The sequence below is a fragment of the Tachyglossus aculeatus genome, chromosome 26 (genome assembly GCF_015852505.1).
Source record: "Tachyglossus aculeatus isolate mTacAcu1 chromosome 26, mTacAcu1.pri, whole genome shotgun sequence".
Taxonomy (NCBI): Eukaryota; Metazoa; Chordata; class Mammalia; order Monotremata; family Tachyglossidae; genus Tachyglossus; species Tachyglossus aculeatus.
In genome coordinates, this window is record NC_052091.1 from 7,290,568 (window position 1) to 7,312,896 (window position 22,329).

At 47.9% G+C, this 22,329-nt stretch overlaps 2 protein-coding genes across 2 annotated transcripts; one reads left to right on the forward strand and one right to left on the reverse strand.

The window, feature by feature from the left end:
- The first annotated feature begins 220 nt into the window (after positions 1–220).
- On the forward strand, positions 221–6,604 carry UBAP1L (ubiquitin associated protein 1 like). Its single transcript, XM_038766986.1, has 4 exons — positions 221–487; positions 2,485–2,676; positions 4,251–4,352; positions 6,470–6,604. Exons 1-4 carry the CDS (start codon positions 221–223, stop codon positions 6,602–6,604), a joined length of 696 nt encoding a protein of 231 aa, XP_038622914.1.
- A 2,997-nt stretch (positions 6,605–9,601) lies between these two features.
- On the reverse strand, positions 9,602–21,835 carry KBTBD13 (kelch repeat and BTB domain containing 13). The gene is made up of 4 exons (XM_038766987.1): positions 20,401–21,835; positions 10,725–10,793; positions 10,094–10,218; positions 9,602–9,715 (listed from the first exon to the last, which is right to left on the reverse strand). Exons 1-4 carry the CDS (start codon positions 21,779–21,781, stop codon positions 9,602–9,604), a joined length of 1,689 nt encoding a protein of 562 aa, XP_038622915.1. The 5' UTR covers positions 21,782–21,835.
- Between the last annotated feature and the right edge of the window lie 494 nt (positions 21,836–22,329).

The following is a 22,329-nucleotide window of genomic DNA, read 5'->3' on the forward strand; positions in this document are numbered from 1 at the left end:
CAGGGGGGTGCTCCTCAAAGGGGGTCCCCGCCCCAGGGCCGCCCCCGGACCGCTCCCTCTCCCACCCAGGCCAGGCCGGGGGGCTGCACCCCAGAGTCCGGCCGGGCAGAGCTGCGGCCCCCCCGGCCCCGTGGGAAGGCCGGGACTCCAGGCCCACGGTCGGCTTCGGCCAGGCCTCGCTGCGGACGGGGGTCCCTGGGCCAGGCTGACCCTGGGTGGGATGAGGAGCGAGTTGGGGGCGTCCGGGAAACGACTGGCCGCCCTGCTGCATCCAACAGCCCCCCAAGGCCGGTCGTCGGTGGGCCCCCTTTCCCTCCCCTGGCTCTCTCGAGGCCGCCACAGGACCCTCGTCTACACCCCCTCGCCCACGTCTGCGGGGGCCACGACGGTCCCCGGACTTCCCGCCGGCCCACCCAGCCCCGGTCCCGGGAGACCGTCCACGGCGGGGACCATCCCACCCATCAGGAGCCACAAGCCCACCGTGGCGGTAAGGGCCCCCGGGCGGGCCGGAGCCTCAGGAAGCGGTGATGGGAAGGACGGGCTTCCGGGGGGAAGATGAGGAGCTCCGCTGTGGCCACGTGAAGCTCGAGGTGACGGGAGGATCAGCCAAGGAGAGGCGTCTCGAAGGCCGGAGGAGATGCGAGGCTGCGGAGAGGCAGGCGGAGATCGGGGCTGGAGATGGAGATAGCTAGAGAAGCAGCGTGGCTCAGTGGAAAGAGTCAGAGGTCCTGGGTTCCAATCCTGGCTCAACCACTTGTCAGCTGTGTGACTTGGGGCAAGTCACTTCACTTCTCCGGGCCTCAGTTCCCTCATCTGGAAAATGGAGATTAAGACTGAGCCCCACGTGGGACAACCTGATCACCTTGTAACCTCCCCAGCGCTTAGAACAGTGACTTTTAGACTGTGAGCCCACTGTTGGGTAGGGACTGCCTCTATATGTTGCCAACTTGGACTTCCCAAGCACTTAGTACAGTGCTCTGCACACAGTAAGCGCTCAATAAATACGATTGATTAATTGATTAATAAATATCATCATTATTATTATAATTATTAGTAGTAAGTGCTTAATAAATGCCATTGTTATTATCATTATTACAACTAGCAGTAATTATTATTAATATATAATATATCAATACAATATAATAATTATATATAATATATTAATATAGCATATAATAATTTTATGATGCAAGTATATAATACATTAATATGATGTATAATAATTATATGATGCGAATATATAATATGTTAATATGATATATAATAATTATATAATGCAAATATATAATATGTTAATATGATATATAATAATTATATAATGCAAATATATATTGCATTGATATGATATATGATAATTATATAATGCAAATATATAATACGCTAATATGATATATGATAATTAGATAATGCAAATATATGATACGTTAATATGATATATGATAATTAGGTAATGCAAATATATAATACGTTAATATGATATACGATAATTAGATAATGCAAATATATAATACGTTAATATGATATATGATAATTAGATAATGCAAATACATAACACGTTAATATGATATATGATAATTAGATAATGCAAATACATAACACGTTAATATGATATATGATAATTAGATAATGCAAATACATAACACGTTAATATGATATATGATAATTATATAATGCAAATATATAATACACTAATATGATATATGATAATTATATAATGCAAATATATAATACACTAATATGATATATGATAATTATACAATGCAAATATATAATATGCTAATATGATATATGATAATTATATAATGCAAATATATAATACGCTAATATGATATATGATAATTATACAATGCAAATATATAATACACTAATATGATATATGATAATTATATAATGCAAATATATAATACGCTAATATGATATATGATCATTATACAATGCAAATATATAATACACTAATACGATATATGATAATTATATAATGCAAATATATAATACGTTAATATGATATATGATCATTATACAATGCAAATATATAATACATTAATACGATATATGATAATTATATAATGCAAATATATAATATGTTAATATGATATATGATAATTATATAATGCAAATATATAACACGTGAATATGATATATGATAATTATACAATGCAAATATATAATACGTTAATATGATATATGATAATTATATAATGAAAGTATATAACACGTTAATATGATATATAATTACATAAGGCGAAGATATAATACGTTAATACGATATATAATAATTATATAATGCAAATGTACAGCATGTTAATGTGATATATGATAATTATATAATACAAATATATAATACATTAATATACTATATAATTATGTACTACAAATATAGAATATATTAATATAATCTGTAATAATTACACAATACAATATTGATATAATCATCATTAATGCTATTAATATTAATAATAATAATGTATTTTTATTGCACCTCAGTCCCTCAGCCGATACTCCCGCCTCCCCACCCTTCCCGGGGCCCGCGCCACCTGTCCCGACGTGACCTCCGACCTGCTGCGGGCCCTGAGCCAGGAGGAGCGGGACCTCATTGAGCCGGTGCTGGCCCTGGGCTACCCCCTCCCCAGGGCCATCCTGGCCCTCCAGAAGACGGGAAGACAAAGCCTCGGCCAGGTCAGTGCCGCCGCCGCCGTAATAATAATAATAATTAATTAATTCAATCATATTTATTGAGCGCTTACTGCGCGCAGATCACCGGACCGAGCGCTTGGGAAGTCCAAGTTGGCAACGGTCCCTACCCAACCGTGGGCTCACAGTCTAAAACAGAACGTGTGGACAGGGGTCAAGTCACCAGAATAAATAGAAATAAAGCTAGACACACATCATTAACAAAATATATGGAAGAGTAAATATGTACAAGTCAGAGTAATAAATCTGTACAAACATATATCCAGGTGCTATGGGGAGGGGAAGGAGGTAGGGCGGGGGGGGGGAATGGGGAGGAGGAGAGGAAAAAGGGGGCTCAGTCTGGGAAGGCCTCCTGGAGGAGGTGAGCTCTCAGTAATAATGATGGCATTTATCAAGCGCTTACTATGTGCAAAGCGCTGTTCTAAGCGCATATATACTGTATGTATTATATATGTTTGTACGTATTTATTACTCTATTTTACTTGCACGTATCTATTCTATTTATTTTATTTTGTTAGTATGTTTGGTTTCGTTCTCTGTCTCCCCCTTTTAGACTCTGAGCCCACTGTTGGGTAGGGACTGTCTCTCTATGTTGCCAACTTGGACTTCCCAAGAGCTTAGTACAGTGCTCTGCACAAAGTAAGCGCTCAATAAATTGATTGATTGATTGATTGGGGAGGTTACAAGGTGATCAGGTTGTCCCACAGTGGGGCTCACAGTCTTCATCCCCATTTTGCAGAGGAGGTAACTGAGGCCCAGAGAAGTGAAGCGCCTTGCCCAAAGTCACACAGCTGACAAGTGACGGAGCCGGGATTTGAACCCATGACCTCTGACTCCAGAGCCCGGGCTCTTTCCACTGAGAACAAGTGCCGCCACAGGAGGAGGAGGAGGCACCTGAGGCTCAGAGAGGGCAAGGGACACACAGCTGGCCCGTGGTTGAGAAGTCAGGTCTCTTGGCACTCAGTCTGTCAATCCGTCGGTCAGATGTATTTATTGAGTGCTTACTGTGTGCCAAACACTGTGCAACAATGTAACAGACACATTCTCTGCCCACTGTCTCCCAACTCCGTTCATTCATTCATTCAATCGTACTTATTGAGCGCTTGCTGTGTGCAAGGCACTGTACTGAGCGCTTGGGAAGTCCAAGTTGGCAACATATAGAGCCGGTCCCTACCCACCAACGGGCTCACAGTCTCAAAGGGGGAGACGGACAACAAAACAAAACATGTGAACCGGTGTCACGTCATCAGAATAAATAGAAGTAAAGCTAGATGCACATCATTAACGAAATAAAATGAATCGTAAATATGTACAAGTAAAATAGAGTGATAAATCTATTAATAAACAAAATAAAACAACGGGTGACAGACAACAAAACAAAACATGTGAACAGGTGTCACGTCATCAGAATAAATAGAAGTAAAGCTAGATGCACATCATTAACAAAATAAAATGAATCGTAAATATGTACAAGTAAAATAGAGTGATAAATCTATTAATAAACAAAATCAATCTGTACCTCTGTGCGTCTCTCTCCTCCCCTCTCACCCCCCACCCAGTTCCTCAGCTACCTCAGTGCCTGTGACCGCCTGCTGAAACAGGGATACGAAGAGGAGCCGGTGGAAGAGGCCATGGAGATGTTCCAGAATTCCGAGAGAAAGGTCGGACCCAGCAGTCAATCAATCGATCGTATTTATTGAGCGCTTACTGTGTGCAGAGCACTGTACTAAGCGCTTGGGAAGTCCAAGTTGGCAACATATAGAGACGGTCCCTATCCAACAGCGGGCTCACAGTCTAGAAGGGGGAGACGGAGAACAAAACCAAACATATTAACAAAATAAAAGAAATAGAATAGATAGGTACAAGTAAAATAAATAAATAGAGTAATAAATATGTACAAACATATATACAGGTGCTGTGGGGAAGGGAAGGAGGTAAGACGGGAGGATGGAGAGGGGGACAAGGGGGAGAGGAAGGAGGGGGCTCAGTCTGGGAAGGACACATCCCTCTCTGAGCCTCTTTAACTTACCCCCATATGTTTGTACTGATTTATTACTGTATTTATTTTACTTGTACATATTTACTACTCTATTTCTTTTGTTAATGATGTGCATCTAGCTTTAATTCTGTTTGTTCTGACGACTTGACATCTGTCCACGTGTTTTGTTTTGTTGTCTGTCTCTCCCTTCTAGACCGTGAGCCCGTTGTTGGGTAGGGACCGTCTCTATATGTTGCCGACTTGGACTTCCCAAGCGCTTAGTACAGTGCTCTGCACACCGTAAGCGCTCAATGAATATGATTGAATGAATGAATGAATGAATGAATCCACACACCTTTCAGGGGTCCCCGGATTTACCAAGCTTGGGAAATCCGGGGACCCCGTTCGAATGTCCACTCTTTGAGGGCAGAGAGCGTATCTACCTCTTCTACGTATCTGTAATTTATTTATATTAACGCCCGTCGAGCGAAGGGATGAATACTGTCCTCTCCCAAGCTCTTACTATAGTACTCGGCATTCAGTAAGCGTTTAATTAATACTATTGAACAGAGAGGCTAATCAGTCGTTAGAGGGCAAAAAGGAGAATGGAGGAGTTCTAGATCGCTTGGATTTACCAACGATTTTTTACCAAAACTTAACCGACGAAGTTGTACCTTTCTACTGCAGAGTAGGACATTTTCTCTCACTTTCAATCGATCAATCGATCAGTGGTATTTATTGAGCGCTTACAGTATGCAGAGCATTGTCTGAATAATGACGGTATTTGTTAAGCGCTTACTCCGTGCCAAGCACTGTTCTAAGCATTGAATGCTTGGGGGAGTACAAAACAACAGAGTTGGTGGACCTGTTCTCTGCCCACGTTGATTTTTCCAGACTGGAGGGGGAGACGGACATTAATATAAATAAATGATTTATAGAGACATACATAAAGACGTACAGAGAAGCAGCGTGGCTCAGTGGAAAGAGCCCGGGCTTTGGAGTCAGAGTTCATGGGTTCGAATCCCCAGCTCCGCCACTTGTCAGCTGTGTGACTTTGGACAAGTCACTTAACTTCTCTGTGCCTCAGTTACCTGATCTGTGAAATGGGGATTAAGACTGTGAGCCCCACCTGGGACAATCCGATAAACTTGTCTAAGCGTTGAATGCTTGGGAGAGTACAGTACAACAGAGTTGGTGGACCTGTTCTCTGCCCACATTGATTTTTCCAGACTGGAGGGGGAGACGGACATTAATATAAATAAATGATTTATAGAGACATACATAAAGACGTACAGAGAAGCAGCGTGGCTCAGTGGAAAGAGCCCGGGCTTTGGAGCCAGAGTTCATGGGTTCGAATCCCCAGCTCCGCCACTTGTCAGCCGTGCGACTTTGGGCAAGCCACTTAACTTCTCTGTGCCTCAGTTACCTCATCTGTAAAATGAAGATTAAGACTGTGAGCCCCACCTGGGACAATCCGATAAACTTGTATCTCCTCCAGTGCTTAGAACAGCGCTTGACGCATAGTAAGCGCTTAAAAAATACCATCATCATCATCATCTTTCGCTGTGAATGACGTTTGGGTGCTCCTCTAGACTGTAAGTTCATCGTGGGCAGGGCCTGTGCTTGTTCTAGTGTCCTCTCCCAAGTGTTTAGTATAGTGCTCTGCACATAATAAGCGCTCGATAAATACGACGGACCGACTGACTGAATTGTCCTCTCCCGAGCGCTCTGCACACAACAAACGCTCAATAAATACGACTGACTGACTGACGAACTGACTCTCCCTCCGTTGTGCCCCAGGCAGCCGAATTTCTCCGCCTCGTGAGGCAGTTCCAAGACATGGGCTTCCAGCGAGACACCGTCAAGGAAGTCCTCCTGCTTCACGAGAACCACAGAGAGAAGACCCTGGAGGAACTGGTGGCCCGAGCCCACTGACTCGCCCCCCGTCCCACCGCTCACCCAGACCGAAGCACTCATATAATGATGGCATTTATTAAGCACTTACTCTGTGCAAAGCACTCTGCTAAGCACTGGGGAGGTTACAAGGTGATCAGGTTGTCCCACGGGGGGCTCACCATCTTAATCCCCATTTTACAGATGAGGTAACTAAGGCCCAGAGAAGTGAAGTGACTTGCCCAAAGTCACGCAGTTGACAATTGGCAGAGCTGGGATTCGAACCCATGACCTCTGACTCCAAAGCCCGGGCTCTTTCCACTGAGCTACGCTGCTTCTCAACAGCTTCTCAACAACTATAATAACTATGGTACTTGTTAAGCGCTTACTATGTGCCAAGCACTGTTCTAAGCACTGGGGTAGAGACAAGCTATTCAGGTTGGACACAATCCCTGTCCTCCAAAGGGCTCACATTCTTAATCCCCATTTTACAGATGAGGGACCTGAGGCACAGTTAACAGTAACAACCTGATTATCTTGTCTCCACCCCAGGGCTTAGGACAGTGTTTGGCACATAGTAAGCGCTTCATTCATTCATTCATTCATTCAATCGTATTTATTGAGCGCTTACTGTGTGCAGAGCACTGTACCAAGCGCTTGGGAAGTCCCAGGTGGCAACATATAGAGACGGTCCCTACCCAACAGTGGGATAAAGTCTAGAAGGGGGAGACAGAGAACAAAACAAAACATATTAACAGAATAAAAGAAATAGAATAAATATGTACAAATGAAATTAATAGAGTAATAAATATGTACAAACATATATTCATTCATTCATTCAATTGTATTTATTGAGCGCTTACTGTGTGCAGAGCACTAGACTAAGCGCTTGGGAAGTACAAGTGGGCAACATATAGAGACGGTCCCTCCCCAACAGCGGGCTCACAGTCTAGAAGGGGGAGACAGAGAACAAAACAACATACTAACAAAATCCATTCATTCATTCAATCGTATTTATTGAGCGCTTACTGTGTGCAGAGCACTGGACTAAGTGCTTGGGAAGTACAAGTGGGCAACATATAGAGACGGTCCCTACCCAACAGTGGGCTCACTGTCTAGAAGGGGGAGACAGAGAACAAAACAAAACATATTAACAGAATAAAAGAAATAGAATAAATATGTACAAGTAAAATAAATAGAGTAATGAATCCATACAAACATATATACATATATCCAGGTGCTGTGGGCAAGGGAAGGAGGTAAGGAGGGGTGATGGGGAGGGGGAGGAGGGGGAGAGGAAGGAGGGGGCTCAGTGTGGGAAGGCCTCCTGGAGGAGGTGATCTCTCAGCAGGGCCTTGAAGGGAGGAAGAGAGCTAGCTGGGCGGATGTGCAGAGGGAGGGCATTCCAGGCCAGGGGGATGACGTGGGCCGGGGGGCGATGGCGGGACGGGCGAGAACGAGGCCTAACGGTGAGGAGGTTAGCGGTGGCAGAGGAACGGAGGGTGCGGGCTGGGCTGGAGAAGGACAGAAGGGAGGTGAGGTAGGAGGGGGCGAGGGCATGGATGGATGGACAGCTTTGAAGCCCGGGGTGAGGAGTGTCCAACCCAATTTGCTCGTATCTACCTGAGATCTTAGTACAGTGACACAGTCCCTGTCCCATATGGGGCTCGATGTCTTCTGGGACTCATGGTTTTGTTTTGTCGTCTGTCTCCCCCTTCTAGACTGGGAGCCCGTTGTTGGGTAGGGACCGGCTCTAGATGTTGCCGACTTGGACTTCCCAAGCGCTTAGTCCGATGCTCTGCACACAGTAAGCACTCGATAAATACAATTGGATAAATGAATGAATGAATGGCGCCCCCCCCCCCCATGCACACACATAATAATAATAATGATGGCATTTATTAAGCACTTACTATGTGCAAAGCACTGTTCTAAGCTCTGGGGCGATTACAAGGTGATCAGGTTGTCCCATGTGGGACTCACACTCTTAATCGCCATTTTACAGAGGAGGTCACTGAGGCACAGAGAAGTTAAGTGACTTGCTCAAAGTCACACAGCTGACAAGTGGTAGAGTCGGGTTTGCCTAGTGGCTAGAGCCCGGGCCTGGGAGTGAGAAGGACCTGGGTTCTAATCCCAATTTCCGATGCTTGTCTGCTGGGTGAACTTGGGCAAGTTGCTTCACTTCTCTGGGCCTCAGTTCCCTCCTCTGTAGAATGGGGATCGAGACTGGGGGACGTGTGGGACAGGGACTGTGTCCAACCTGATTATCTTGTATTCATTCATTCATTCAATCGTATTTATTGAGCACTTACCGTGTGCAGAGCACTGTACTAAGCGCTTGGGAAGTACAAGTTGGCAACATATAGAGACGGTCCCTACCCAACATTCATTCATTCATTCATTCAATCGTATTTATTGAGCACTTACTGTGTGCAGAGCACTGTACTAAGCTCTTGGGAAGTACAAGTTGCCAACATATAGAGACAGTCCCTACCCAACATTCATTCATTCAATCGTATTTATTGAGCGCTTACTGTGTGCAGAGCACTGTACTAAGCGCTTGGAAGTACAAGTTGGCAACATATAGAGACGGTCCCTATCCAACATTCATTCATTCATTCATTCATTCAATCATATTTATTGAGCACTTACTGTGTGCAGAGCACTGTACTAAGCGCTTGGGAAGTACAAGTTGGCAACATATACAGCCCCTACCCAACGTTCATTCATTCAATCGTATTTATTGAGCGCTTACTGTGTGCAGAGCGCTGTACTAAGCGCTTGGGAAGTACAAGTTGGCAACATATACAGTCCCTACCCAACATTCATTCATTCAATCGCATTTATTGAGCGCTTACTGTGTGCAGAGCGCCGTACTAAGCGCTTGGGAAGTACAAGTTGGCAACATACTGTGAGCCAACAGTGGGCTCACAGTCTAGAAGTCTCACAGTCTCGTATCAACCCCATCGCTTGGACCGGTGCCTGGCATATAGTGAGCGCTTAACGCGTGCCACAGTTATAATTACTGCACACACCCCCTCACACAGAGGCCTCTGGCAGCTCCGACCTCATGAGGAAGCCTTGGCGGGGTCCGTCCTTAGCCCGAGCCACGGGCGGCCCGGATGGCCAGTGAACCTCGCTGCCTGAGGCGGGCTGGGGGGGGATGCGGAGATGGGGCTAAATGGAGCACCCCCTGCTCCATTTTGGGGTGCTCATCGTAGGCCCCAGCCCTGCTCGGTCCACCCACTCATCATCATTAATCGTATTTATTGAGCGCTTACTATGTGCATGTTTGCACATATTTATTACTCTATTTTATTTGTACATATTTATTCTATTTATTTTATTTTGTTAATTTGTTTTGTTCTCTGTCTCCCCCTTCTAGACTGTGAGCCCGCTGTTGGGTCGGGACCGTCTCTAGATGTTGCCAACTTGGACTTCCCAAGCGCTTAGTACAGTGCTCTGCACACAGTAAGCGCCCAATAAATACAACTGAATGAATGAATGACCCACCCCCATCATCGCACTCACCCTCAGCATTGTTACCCGCCCCTCCTCTGTGATACCCACCCCGCTGTCACACGCATCACTGTCATACTCAGGCAGCCCCCCACTGTTACACACATTATTGTTACATAGCCCGTCACCCACGTCACCTTTACATCCCCCGTCATGGTCACCCTCACCTGTCACCGGTATACACCTTTTAGACTGTGAGCCCACTGTTGGGTAGGGACTGTCTCTATGTGTTGCCAATTTGTACTTCCCAAGCGCTTAGTACAGTGTTCTGCACATAGTAAGCGCTCAATAAATACGATTGATGATGATGATGATGTGCAGAGCACTGTACTAAGCGCTTGGGAAGTACAAATTGGCAACAAGGAGAGACAGTCCCTACCCAACAGCGGGCTCACAGTCTAAAAGGGGGAGACAGACAGACAGACTCAACCCAGTCGGTCCTGCTCCCCCAGGACGACTGAGGTGACCCTCCTGAGGACTCGCTGTCCCCCCCAAACCGGACTTTCTCCTGCCTCCCCCTCAACCTAGTAGTCCCCCCACCCTCCATCTTCCCCGCCAACGCCGGCGGGCTTCCCTGAGCTGCCAGTTTTGAGGCGGGCCCTTATAAGGTAAGGCCAGTTTCAGGCCAGCATCTCCATCTCACTTCTCGGTGCCAACATGATGTCATCTGGTGTCTCTCGGTTGAAAATGGAAACGTCGGGCAGGAGGGGTCCTTGGCGGGGGGGACGGCGCCAGACTGGGGCGGAAGGTGAGGGCCTCCGCGGCGGGGGTGGACCGGGGGGCTTGCACCCCCAAAGCATGGTGCCGGAGGAGAATTCGAGCCGCCGTTGGGGAAGAAGAGGAAAAGGCCCTGTATATAACCAGATTCATTCAGTCGTACATATTATAATAATAATGATGGCATTTGTTAAGCCCTCACTATGTGCAAAGCACTGTTCAAAGCACTGGAGGGGATACAATAATAATAAGAATGGTATTTGTTAAGTGCCTACTACATGCAAAGCACTGTTCTAAGTGCTGGAGGGGATACAATAATAATAGTATTCATTAAGCGCTCACTATGTGCAAAGCACTGTTCAAAGCACTGGAGGGGTTGCAGTAATAATAAGAATGGTATTTGTTAAGCGCTTACTATGTGCAAAGCACTGTTCAAAGCACTGGAGGGGATGCAATAATAATAAGAACGGTATTTGTTAAGCGCCTACTATGTGCAAAGCACTGCTCTAAGCACTGGAGGGGATACAATAATAATGGTATTCGTTAAGCACTCACTATGTGCAAAGCACTGTTCAAAGCACTGGAGGGGATGCAGTAATAATAAGAATGGTGTTTGTTAAGCGCTTACTATGTGCAAAGCACTGTTCAAAGCACTGGAGGGGATGCAATAATAATAAGAATGGTATTTGTTAAATGCCTACTATGTGCAAAGCACTGTTCTAAGCGCTGGAGGGGATACAATAATAATGGTATTCGTTAAGCGCTCACTATGTGCAAAGCACTGTTCAAAGCACTGGAGGGGATGCAGTAATAATAAGAATGGTATTTGTTAAGCGCTTACTATGTGCAAAGCACTGTTCAAAGCACTGGAGGGGATACAATAATAATAAGAATGGTATTTGTTAAGTGCCTACTATGTGCAAAGCACTGTTCAAAGCACTGGAGGGGATACAATAATAATAAGAATGGTATTTGTTAAGCGCCTACTATGTGCAAAGCACTGCTCTAAGCGCTGGAGGGGATACAATAATAATGGTATTCGTTAAGCGCTCACTATGTGCAAAGCACTGTTCAAAGCACTGGAGGGGATGCAATAATAATAAGAATGGTATTTGTTAAGCGCCTACTATGTGCAAAGCACTGCTCTAAGTGCTGGAGGGGATACAATAATAATGGTATTTGTTAAGCGCTTACTATGTGCAAAGCACTGCTCCAAGCACTGGAGGGGACACAAGGCGATCAGGTTGTCATCATCATCATCATCAATCGTATTTATTGAGCGCTTACTATGTGCAGAGCACTGTACTAAGCGCTTGGGAAGTACAAGTTGGCAACAATATAGAGACAGTCCCTACCCAACAGTGGGCTCACAGTCTAAAAGGGGGAGACAGAGAACAAAACCAAGCATACTAACAGTTGTCCCACGTGGGGCTCACAGTCTTCACCCCCATTTGACAGATGAGGCAACTGAGGCTCAGAGAAGTTAAGTGACTTGCCCAAGGCCACACAGCAGACAAGAGCGTGAGCCCCCCAAGGGACAACCAGATCACCCTGTAACCTCCCCAGCCCTTAGAACAGTGCTTGGCGCATAGCAAGCGATTAACAAATGCCATTATTATTATTATTATTACAGATGAGGTAAACGTATTGAGGTCTTACTGCTTGCAAACACTGTACTGAGCGCTTGGGAGAGCGCAATATCACAACGAACACATTCCTGCCCTCAATGAGCTCGCAGTCCGGGTGGCTGCTTAACTTTTCCTTTGGGAAAACCTGGAAGTAGCGCTTCCCCTGTCAGAGAGGTTTGTTCTGCTCACCTGAATCATCATGGGACAGAAAGGAGAAGCAGTGTGGCCTAGTGGAGAAAACACAGGCTTGGGAGTCAGAAGGACCTGGGTTCTCACCCTGGCTCCACCGTGTGACCTTGGGTAAGTCACTTCCTTTCTCTGGTCATCAGTGACCTCATCTGTGGAATGGGGATTAAGACCGTGAGCCCCTTGTGGGACGTGGACTGTCCCCAACCTATTTTTTTATTGTATTTTTTATGGCATTTATTACGCGCTTGCTGTGTGCAAAGCACTGTTCTAAGCGCTGGGGAGGTTACAAGGTGATCAAGTTGTCCCACCGGGGGCTCACAGTCTTCATCCCCATTTTACAGATGAGGTGACTGAGGCACAGAGAAGTGACTGGCCCAAAGTCAGTAAAGATGAGGTCCCTGAGGTACAGAGAAGTGAAGTGACTTGCCCAAAGTCACACAGCTGTCAATTGTCCTCCCTTTTAGACTGTCCCCCCCCCCCCCCTTTTAGACTGTGAGCCCACGGTTGGGTAGGGACTGTCTCTATGTGTTGCCAATTTGTACTTCCCAAGCACTTAGTACAGTGCTCTGCACATAGTAAGCGCTCAATAAATACGATTGATGATGATGATGAATTGGCGCAGCCGGGATTTGAACCCGTGACCTCTGACTCCAAAGCCCGGGCTCTTTCCACTGAGCCACTCCGCTTCTCTATTCTTTAAGCGCTTACTCTGTGTCAGGCACTGAACTAAGAGCTGGGGTGGATACAAGCTAATCAGGTTGGGCACAGTCCCCGTCCCACCTGGGGCTCGCAGGCTTAATCCCCATTTGACCGGTGAGGAAACTGAGGCCCAGAGAAATGAAGTGACTTGCCCAGGGTCACACAGCAGACAAGCCGTGGATTTCCGTGGGCCCTTGTTTTCCCACCCCTTCGTCCTTCCCCAGAGCCCGAGGACTGAGGAAGGAGCCAACAGCGTTGGAAGACCAGCTGAGGGCCCTAAGGGAGGAGATTAAAAGGCTGATTCAATCAATCAATCAATTGTATTTATTGAGCGCTCACTGTGTGCAGAGCACTGTACTAAGCGCTTGGGAAGTACAAGCTGGCAACATATAGAGGCAGTCCCTACCCAACAGCGGGGTCACTGTCTAGAAGGGGAAGACAGAGCACCAAACCAAACATACTAACAAAATAAAATAAATAGAATAGATAGGTACAAGTAAAATAAATAAATAAATTCACCGAGCTGGTGGTCAGTTCCCACTCGCACGACTCCGGAGGGTCCCGGGATTTGACCCTCTTCAAAAAGATCGAGAAGCAGCGTGGCCTAGTGGATCGAGCCCGGGCCCCGGGAGTCAGAAGGACCCGGGTTCGAATTCCGGCTCGGCCACATGTCTGCTGGGTGATCTTGGGGCAAGTCACTTCTCTGGGCCTCAGTTCCCTCATCTGTAAAATGGGGATTAAGAGCGGGAGCCCCAAGTGGGACAGGGACTGCGTTCACCGCGATTATCTCGGATCTACCCCAGCGCTTAGTACAGTGCCTGGTACATAGTACCTATCTAAATTCGTCCAAAGTGTCAGTGCAGAATTAAGCCTTTTAACTCCCGGGACAAGAAAGAAAGCCTGTGGGCCAAGCCCAAGGCAAACCCTGCAAAACCCCGCAACCCAAGGCAAGCCAAGGTGGCCCGTTAATTAATTCATTAATGATGGTATTTGTTAAGCGCTTACTATGTGTCAAGCACTGTTCTAAGTGCTGGGATAGTTACAAGCTCATCAGGTTGGACAGAGTCCCTGTCCCACCTGGGGCTCACAGTCTTAATTCCCATTTTACTTTATTAAAATTATTTATTTATTTTACTTGTACATATCTATTCTATTTATTTTATTTTGTCAGTATGTTTGGTTTTGCCTCCCCCTTTTAGACTGTGAGCCCACTGTTGGGTAGGGACCGTCTCTAGATGTTGCCAATTTGTACTTCCCAAGCGCTTAGTACGGTGCTCTGCACACAGTAAGCGCTCAATAAATACGATTGATGATGATGGTGATGGTGATTTTACAGATGAGGTAACTGAGGCACAAAGAAGTGAAGCCACAGGCCCAAGATCACACAGCAGACGAGTGGCGGAGCTGGGATTGGAGCCCAGGTCCAGCTGACTCACAGGCCTGTGATCTATGCGCTAGGCCGTTTATTAATTTATTTTACTTGTACATATTCTATTTATTTTATTTTGTTAATATGTTTTGTTCTGTTGTCTGTCTCCCCCTTCTAGACTGTGAGCCCACTGTTGGGTAGGGACCGTCTCTAGATGTTGCCAACTTGGACTTCCCAAGCGCTTAGTACAGTGCTCTGCACACAGTAAGCGCTCAATAAATATGATTGATTGATTGATTGATTGATTGAATTGATTGAAATATGATTGAATGAATGAATGAATATATGTTTGTACATATTTATTACACTATTTTATTTGTACATATTTATTCTATTTATTTTATTTTGTTAATATGTTTTGTTTTGTTGTCTGTCTCCCCCTTCTAGACTGTGAGCCCGCTGTTGGGTAGGGACCGTCTCTAGATGTTGCCAACTTGGACTTCCCAAGCGCTTAGCACAGTGCTCTGCACACAGTAAGCGCTCAATAAATACGATTGATTGATTGATTGATTGAATTGATTGAAATATGATTGAATGAATGAATATATGTTTGTACGTATTTATTACTCTATTTTAGTTGTACATATTTATTCTATTTATTTTATTTTGTTAATATGTTTTGTTGTCCGTCTCCCCCTTCTAGACTGTGAGCCCACTGTTGGGTGGGGACCGTCTCTAGATGTTGCCAACTTGGACTTCCCAAGCGCTTAGCACAGTGCTCTGCACACAGTAAGCGCTCAATAAATACGATTGAATGAATGAATGAATAGTAAGCGCTTGACAAATACCATTAAAAAAAAAATCTAAAAATAACCTCCTTCCCCAGGGTAAGTGTGTCATGGTCCTGGCACGGCCCGGCTGCCGGTTTGCTCCCCCAAGCCTTGATTTCTTAAACAGATCGGAATTCGATTCAAGGGCTTTCCGAGAACCGAGAACCACCCCCAACCTTCAGCGGCCACTCGGGTCTCTAACCTCTTTCCCGCCTGGCCCGTCCGGGGAGATCAATCAATCAATCAATCGTATTTATTGAGCGCTTACTGTGTGCAGAGCACTGTACTAAGCGCTTGGGAAGTGCAAGTCGGCAGCACAAAGAGACATCCCAACCCAACAGTGGGCTCACAGTCTAGAAGAGATGAATCTGAACGCCTTCCTTCAACCCTAACTCATCCGCAACCCCGTTTTTTCTTCTACATGTCAATCAATCAGTAGAATTTACTGAGCACCTCTCTGTGGGTAGAGCACGGTACTGAGTGCGAGGGAAGGCACAATTGAGTCAATAAACATATTCCCTGCCCTTGGGGAGCATGAAGTCTGGCGAGGGAGACAGGCTCTAAAATGAATAGGGGCAGCATGGCCTAGTGGAAAAAGCCCGGACTTTGGAGTCAGAGGTCAAGGGTTCTAATCCCGGCTCCGCCACCTGTCTGCTGTGTGACTTTGGGCAAGTCGCTTCACTTCTCTGTACCTCAGTGACCTCATCTGTAAAATGGGGTTGAAGACCGTGAGCCCCACGTGGGACAACCTGATCACCTTGTATCTGCCCCAGCGCTTAGAACAGTGCTTCGCACATAGTAAGCGCTTAACAAATACCATCATCATCTTTGCACACAAATTCCGCAGGGGGAGACAAATATTTAAATGATGTGTGCGTGTTTTGATGTATGATGATGATGATGGCATTTATTAGGCACTTACTATGTGCAAAGCACTGTTTGAAGCACTGGGGAGGTTACAAGATGATCAAATTGTCCCACGGGGGGCTCACAGGCTTCATTCCCATTTTACAGATAAGGGAACTGGGGCACAGAGTAGTTAAGCGACTTGCCCAAAGTCACACAGCTGACAGTTGGTGGAGCCGGGATTTGAACCCATGACCTCTGACTCCAAAGCCCGGGCTCTTTCCACTGAGCCACGCTGCTTCTCTGTATATATGTATGTATATATATATATATATATATATATATATATATATATATATATATGTATGTACATGTACATATATGTATGTATATAATTGCTTGTGGATATGTCCGTCCAAATAGCTTAATGTGCATATTTCTGTCTCTGTATATTTATTTATGTATGAATGCAGGGGATGTGTCCATTTATTGTTATACTATACTCTCCCAAGTGCTTAGCACAGTGCTTTGTACACAGTAAGCACTCAATAAATACGATTGAATGAATGAATATATATGTATATATATGTATGTATATAATTGCTTGTGGATATGTCCGTCCAAATAGTTTCATGTGCATATTTCTGTCTCTGTATATTTATTTATGGATGAATGCAGCGGATGTGTCCATTTATTGTTATACTATACTCTCCCAAGTGCTTAGCACAGTGCTTTGTACACAGTAAGCGCTCAATAAATACGATTGAATGAATGAATATATATGTATATGTATGTATGCATATAATTGCTCATGGATATGTACGTCCAAATAGTTTCATGTGCATATTTCTGTCTCTGTATATTTATTTATGTATGAATGCAGGGGATGTGTCCATTTATTGTTATACTATACTCTCCCAAGTGCTTAGTACAGTGCATTGTACACAGTAAGCGCTCAATAAATACGATTGAATGAATGAATATATATGTATATATATAATTGCTCGTGGATATGTCCGTACAAATAGTTTAATGTGCATATTTCTTTCTCTCTATATTTATGTATGAATGCAGGGGATGTGTCCATTTATTATTATACTGTACTCTCCCAAGTGCTTAGTACAGTGCTTTGTACACAGTAAGCGCTCAGTAAATACAATCCCCACAGCTCACTTGTATATATGTATATATATATCTGTAATTTATTTATTTTTCTATTTACTCATTTATATTAATGCCTGTCTCCTCTAGACTGTGAACTCGTTGTGGGCACGAATGAATGATCCAGTGAATGAATGGACGAATGCATGTATGTGTGTGAGTATATGTGCATATTTTAAATGGTATTTGTTAAGCACTTACTATGTGCCAGGCACTGTACTAAGCGCTGGTGTAGATAGGAGCTACTCAGGTTGGATGCGGTCCCCGTCCCACGTGGGGCTCCCAGTCTTCATTTTCCGGATGAGGTAACTGAGGCCCCGAGAAGTGAAGTGACTTGCCCAAGGTCACACAGAAGGCAAGCGGTGGAGCCGGGATTAGAACCAGGGCCTTCGGCGCTTAGACCATTCATTCAATCATATTTATTGAGCGCTTACTGCGTGCAGAGCACTGTAAGAACAGTGCTTTGCGCATAGTAAGTGCTTAATACATGCCATCATTTCTTTTCGGACTTCCAAGCCCGTACTCCATCCGCTAGGCCACACTGCTCGTTGCGTGCGTGTCGTTTGTGTGTGCTGATCGTGTTGTGAAAGTTTCCAGAAAAGCCAGCCCCGTCGAGTGATAAATGGACTCTCAGCACGTGGGTGGCTGAGTTTCCTACCCCAGTGAATTCCCATTGTCTCTGCGAAACGGGCGACATTTAAACAAAGTCACTGAGATGAAAAACAGCCAGGCTGGTTGGACCAGAAGGAAAATAAATAAAGAGAATCTGAGTCTATTTTATGGGCCACCACCAGTTATATTTCACCAGCTGATTAGCTGGGGGAGGGAGGAAAACTTTCCAGCCTCCGCCTCCCAGAAGCCAAGACAATTTCCCACTTCATTTTCCCGGATTCTCACTCTTCTCCCGATTCTTCTCGTTAGTCTATTAATTTTATTCTGTTAATATGGTTTGTTTTGTTGTCTGTCTCCCCCTTCTAGACTGTGAGCCCGCTGTTGGGTAGGGACCGTCTCTATACGTTGCCAACTTGGACTTCCCAAGCGCTTAGTCCAGTGCTCTGCACACAGTAAGCGCTCAATAAATCAATCAATCGTATTTATTGAGGGCTTACTGTGTGCAGAGCACTGTACTAAGCGCTTGGGAAGTACAAGTTATGGGAGTTATACAAGTTAAGGAAGCTCAATAAATACGATTGAATGACTGACTGAATGAATGTCGCTCTCCCGTCGCTCTCTCTTCCCGGCTCCTATCCGCCCGCTGAGGGTCAGATGGTGATTTGTGGGATCATTTCCGGGAAAAAGAAAGGGTGTCTGTTCATCCCGGGATTCCGCCTTCACGCCGGGCAGGAGAACTCAAATCTCGGCTCTGCCACTGGCCCACGGTATGGCCTTCTCAAGTCACTTGACCTCTCTGGGCCTCAACCTCCTCACCTGTCAAATGGGACTAAAATGCCTGTTCTCCCCCCGTCTGAGATTGTGAGCCGGGTGCGAACCAGGGACTGGATCCCATATTCATTCAATCGTATTTATTGAGCGCTTACTGTGTGCACAGCTCTGGACTAAGCGCTTGGGAAGTCCAAGTCGGCAACATAGAGAGACGGTCCCTACCCAACAACGGGCTCACGGTCTAGAAGGGGGAGACGGACAACAAAACAGAACATGTGGACGGGTGTCAAGTCATCAGGACAAATAGAATTAAAGCTAAATGCACATCATTAACAAAATAAATAGAATAGTAAATATGTACAAGTAAAATAAATAGAGAAATAGATCTGTACAAACATACATACGAGTGCTGTGGGGAGGGGAAGGAGATCATCAATTGTATTTATTGAGCGCTTACTGTGTTCAGAGCACTGTACTAAGTGCTTAGCACTGTACTAAGCGCTTAAGGAGATGGCTCGGTGGAAAGAGCCCGGATTTTGGAGGCAGAGATCATGGGTTCAAATCCCGCCTCCACCGTCAGCTGTGTGACTTTGGGCGAGTCACTTAACTTCTCTGTGCCTCGGTTCCCTCATCTGTAAAATGGGGATGAAGACTGTGAGCCCCACGTGGGACAACCTGATCACCTTGTAACCCCCGCCCCCGGCGCTCAGAACAGTGCTTTGCACATGGTAAGCGCTTAACAAATACCATCATTATTATTAGTATAGGGCGGAGGGGAAGGGGAGGAGGAGAGGAAAAAGGGGGCTCAGTCTGGGAAGGCCTCTTGGAGGAGGTGAGCGCTCAGGAGGGCTTTGAAGGGAGGAAGAGAGCCAGGCCCCTGATTTTCCTGCTAGGCTATATGCTGGCATCGGAAATAGACAGAGGGACAGAGGACGCCGTTTAGTACGATGTTCCGGGGCACTGCCCTCTCCCCTCTCACCAAAGGCAAGGCACTGACTCTGAGCTGAGCCGCGTGGGCGGCCGAGGCCTAGAGAAGTGAAGCGACTTGCCCAAGCTCACCCGGCAGACATGTGGCAGGGTCAGGATTAGAACCCAGGTCCTTCTGACACCCAGGCCCGGGCTCTATCCACTCGGCCACGCTGTTTCGCTGCGACCCCTGCCCCAGGGCCAAGGAGAAGCGGCAACGAGTGGGGAGGGCCAGTGAGCCCTCCAGCTCCAAGGCCCCCTCATCATGAGAGAAGCAGCGTGGCTCAGTGGAAAGATCACGGGCGATGGAGGCAGAGGTCATGGGTTCAAATCCCGACTCCGCCACTTGCTGCTGTGTGACTTAGGGCAAGTCACTTCTCTGAGCCTCAGTGACCTCATCTGTAAAACGGGGATGAAGACGGTGAGCCCCCGGTGGGACAACCTGATCACCTTGTAACCTCCCCAGCGCTTAGAACAGTGTTTTGCACATAGTAAGTGCTTAATAAATGCCGTTATTATTATTATCATGGCCCTCCTCCCCATCTGGGGACCCCCGGGGATCGGTCCCCTGCCCCCGGGGCAGGCGGAGGAGGAAGGCCCGCAGAGAGCCGGGCCGGGGGAAGCCGGCCTTCTGCTCCCGGAGCGTCCAGGCGCCGCCGTCGATGGAGTAGAGGAGGGTGAGCATCCTGTTGACGGTGTAGACGACGTCGGCCCGGACCACGGCCGTGAAGAGCGCCCCTTTGCTGTTCATGAACTGGCCGGGCAGGGCGGTCCACTGCAGGGTGCGGAGGCTGAGGCGATCGATGGAGCAGCGCAGGAAGTCGTCGAAAGGCCCGTTGCGCACGACGTAGAGGGCGTCCCCGTGGGCCACCATGCAGTGGCCGTAGCTCTGCGGCCTCTTGAGGGCCGCCACGGGCCGCCACCGGTCCGCGCGGGCCTCGTACTCGTACACCACGGTGGCCTCGGCCGGTTTCCACAGGCAGACGAAGAGGCGGCCCAGAGCCTGGGCGCAGGGGGCCCCGGCCGCGGGCTGGGGCAGGTCGGCCGCCCGGGTCCAGCGTCCCGACCCCGGGTCGTAGCGCTCCACCGACCCCAGCGGGGTCCTCTCGAACTCGCCGCCGATGGCGTAGAGGGCTCCGTCCTGGCCGGCCAGCGCCGGGTCGTAGCGGGGCCTCCGGGGGCCGGGGAACTCCCGCCAGACGTCCGCGTCCGCGTCGTAGCAGAAGCCGGCCTCCACCACCACCTTGTCGGCCCCGCGGACGCCCCCGACCACGTAGACCTTGTTGTCCAGGGTGGCCACGCCGGCCAGGAGGGTGCTGGCCCCCGGCGGCAAGCGGGTCAGGGTCTTCCACGCGTCGGCCCCCTCATCCAGGTAGCACAGGGTCCGCGTCGGGTCGTCCAGGAGGCCGGAGGCGGGCGTGTGGGCGCCCACGGCCACGAAGCTGCTGGGCGGCAGGGAACGCACGTGGGCCCGGCCGGCGGGCGAGAGGCCTTCCGGCCCGTCCCCGCGGCCGGCCCAGCGGTCGCGGATGTACAGGGCCGCGCTGCGGCTCAGCTCCGCCAGGCCGAAGAGCGCGGCCGCCTCGTAGAGGGCCACGCAGTTGTCCGGGGCCAGGGAGTGGACGAGGAAGCGGGCCAGCCGCTCCACCTGAAGGAAGGCCGCGCACTCGGCCGCCGCGGGGACCTCGTCCCCGCCCAGGACGGGCCGTTCCCCGCGCAGGACCCGCAGCGTGAGGAGGAAGCCGGCCGCGCTCACGCCCCGCAGGCTGATCCGCTCCTGGCTGCTCTCCCGCATCCCCGACCGGAACAGGGCCCGGAAGAATTCGCTGTTCTCCACCATGAGGGCCTTGTCCACGGCAAACAGGCTGTCCTCCACCTGGATGCACAGCCGGCCGGGAGGGCCGCTCTGCATCCCGCCCGGGCCTCGCCGCCGACGCTGGGAAAAACGGGGGGACGAGGAGCCCCCTGCCCCCGACCTTCCTCGACCTCCGCTCTCTCTCCGGTTGTCCCGCGAGGGCTAAGAATACATCGGTCCCGGCTAAAGATAGCCGCGGCTCATGTGACCGGGCCGAAGTCGGCCGGGGGATGGGGTCGCCAGTGCATTGGGCCTTCCCGTCGCCCCGGCGAACCTCGACCCGCCGGACGGCCCCTCTTGGAGTCGGGGGGTGGGCTCGGGGAACGGCCGTGAGGAAAACTGACCGGCCGGGGCTCGATTCCGTCCATCAATCCTCATTATTGAGCGCTCTCTGTCAGCCAGTTGGTCAGTCAGTCAATCGAATTTATTGAGTGCTTTCTGTCGGTCAGTCGTTTTTATGGAGCACTTTCCGTCAGTCAGTCGTATTTATTGAGTGCTTCCTGTCGGTCAATCGTTTTTATTGAGCGCTTTCTGTCAGGCAGTCAATGTATTTATTGAGCACTTTCTGTCAGTCAGTCTATCGTATTTATTGAGTGCTGTCTGAC

What these genes read in the sequence shown, in the direction of transcription:
- UBAP1L (XM_038766986.1), top strand. Translation starts at nt 221, where the DNA reads ATGAGGAGCGAGTTGGGGGCGTCCGGGAAACGACTGGCCGCCCTGCTG. An exon ending in GCCACAAGCCCACCGTGGCG is followed by an intron (nt 488 to 2,484) that starts GTAAGGGCCCCC and finishes ATTGCACCTCAG; the next exon opens with TCCCTCAGCCGATACTCCCG. An exon ending in GAAGACAAAGCCTCGGCCAG is followed by an intron (nt 2,677 to 4,250) that starts GTCAGTGCCGCC and finishes CCCCCCACCCAG; the next exon opens with TTCCTCAGCTACCTCAGTGC.
- KBTBD13 (XM_038766987.1), bottom strand. Translation starts at nt 21,781, where the DNA reads ATGCAGAGCGGCCCTCCCGGCCGGCTGTGCATCCAGGTGGAGGACAGC. An exon ending in GTCCCCAGATGGGGAGGAGG is followed by an intron (nt 10,794 to 20,400) that starts GCCATGATAATA and finishes CCCCCCGCCAAG; the next exon opens with GACCCCTCCTGCCCGACGTT. An exon ending in GGCGGGTAACAATGCTGAGG is followed by an intron (nt 9,716 to 10,093) that starts GTGAGTGCGATG and finishes ATCCCCCCCCAG; the next exon opens with CCCGCCTCAGGCAGCGAGGT.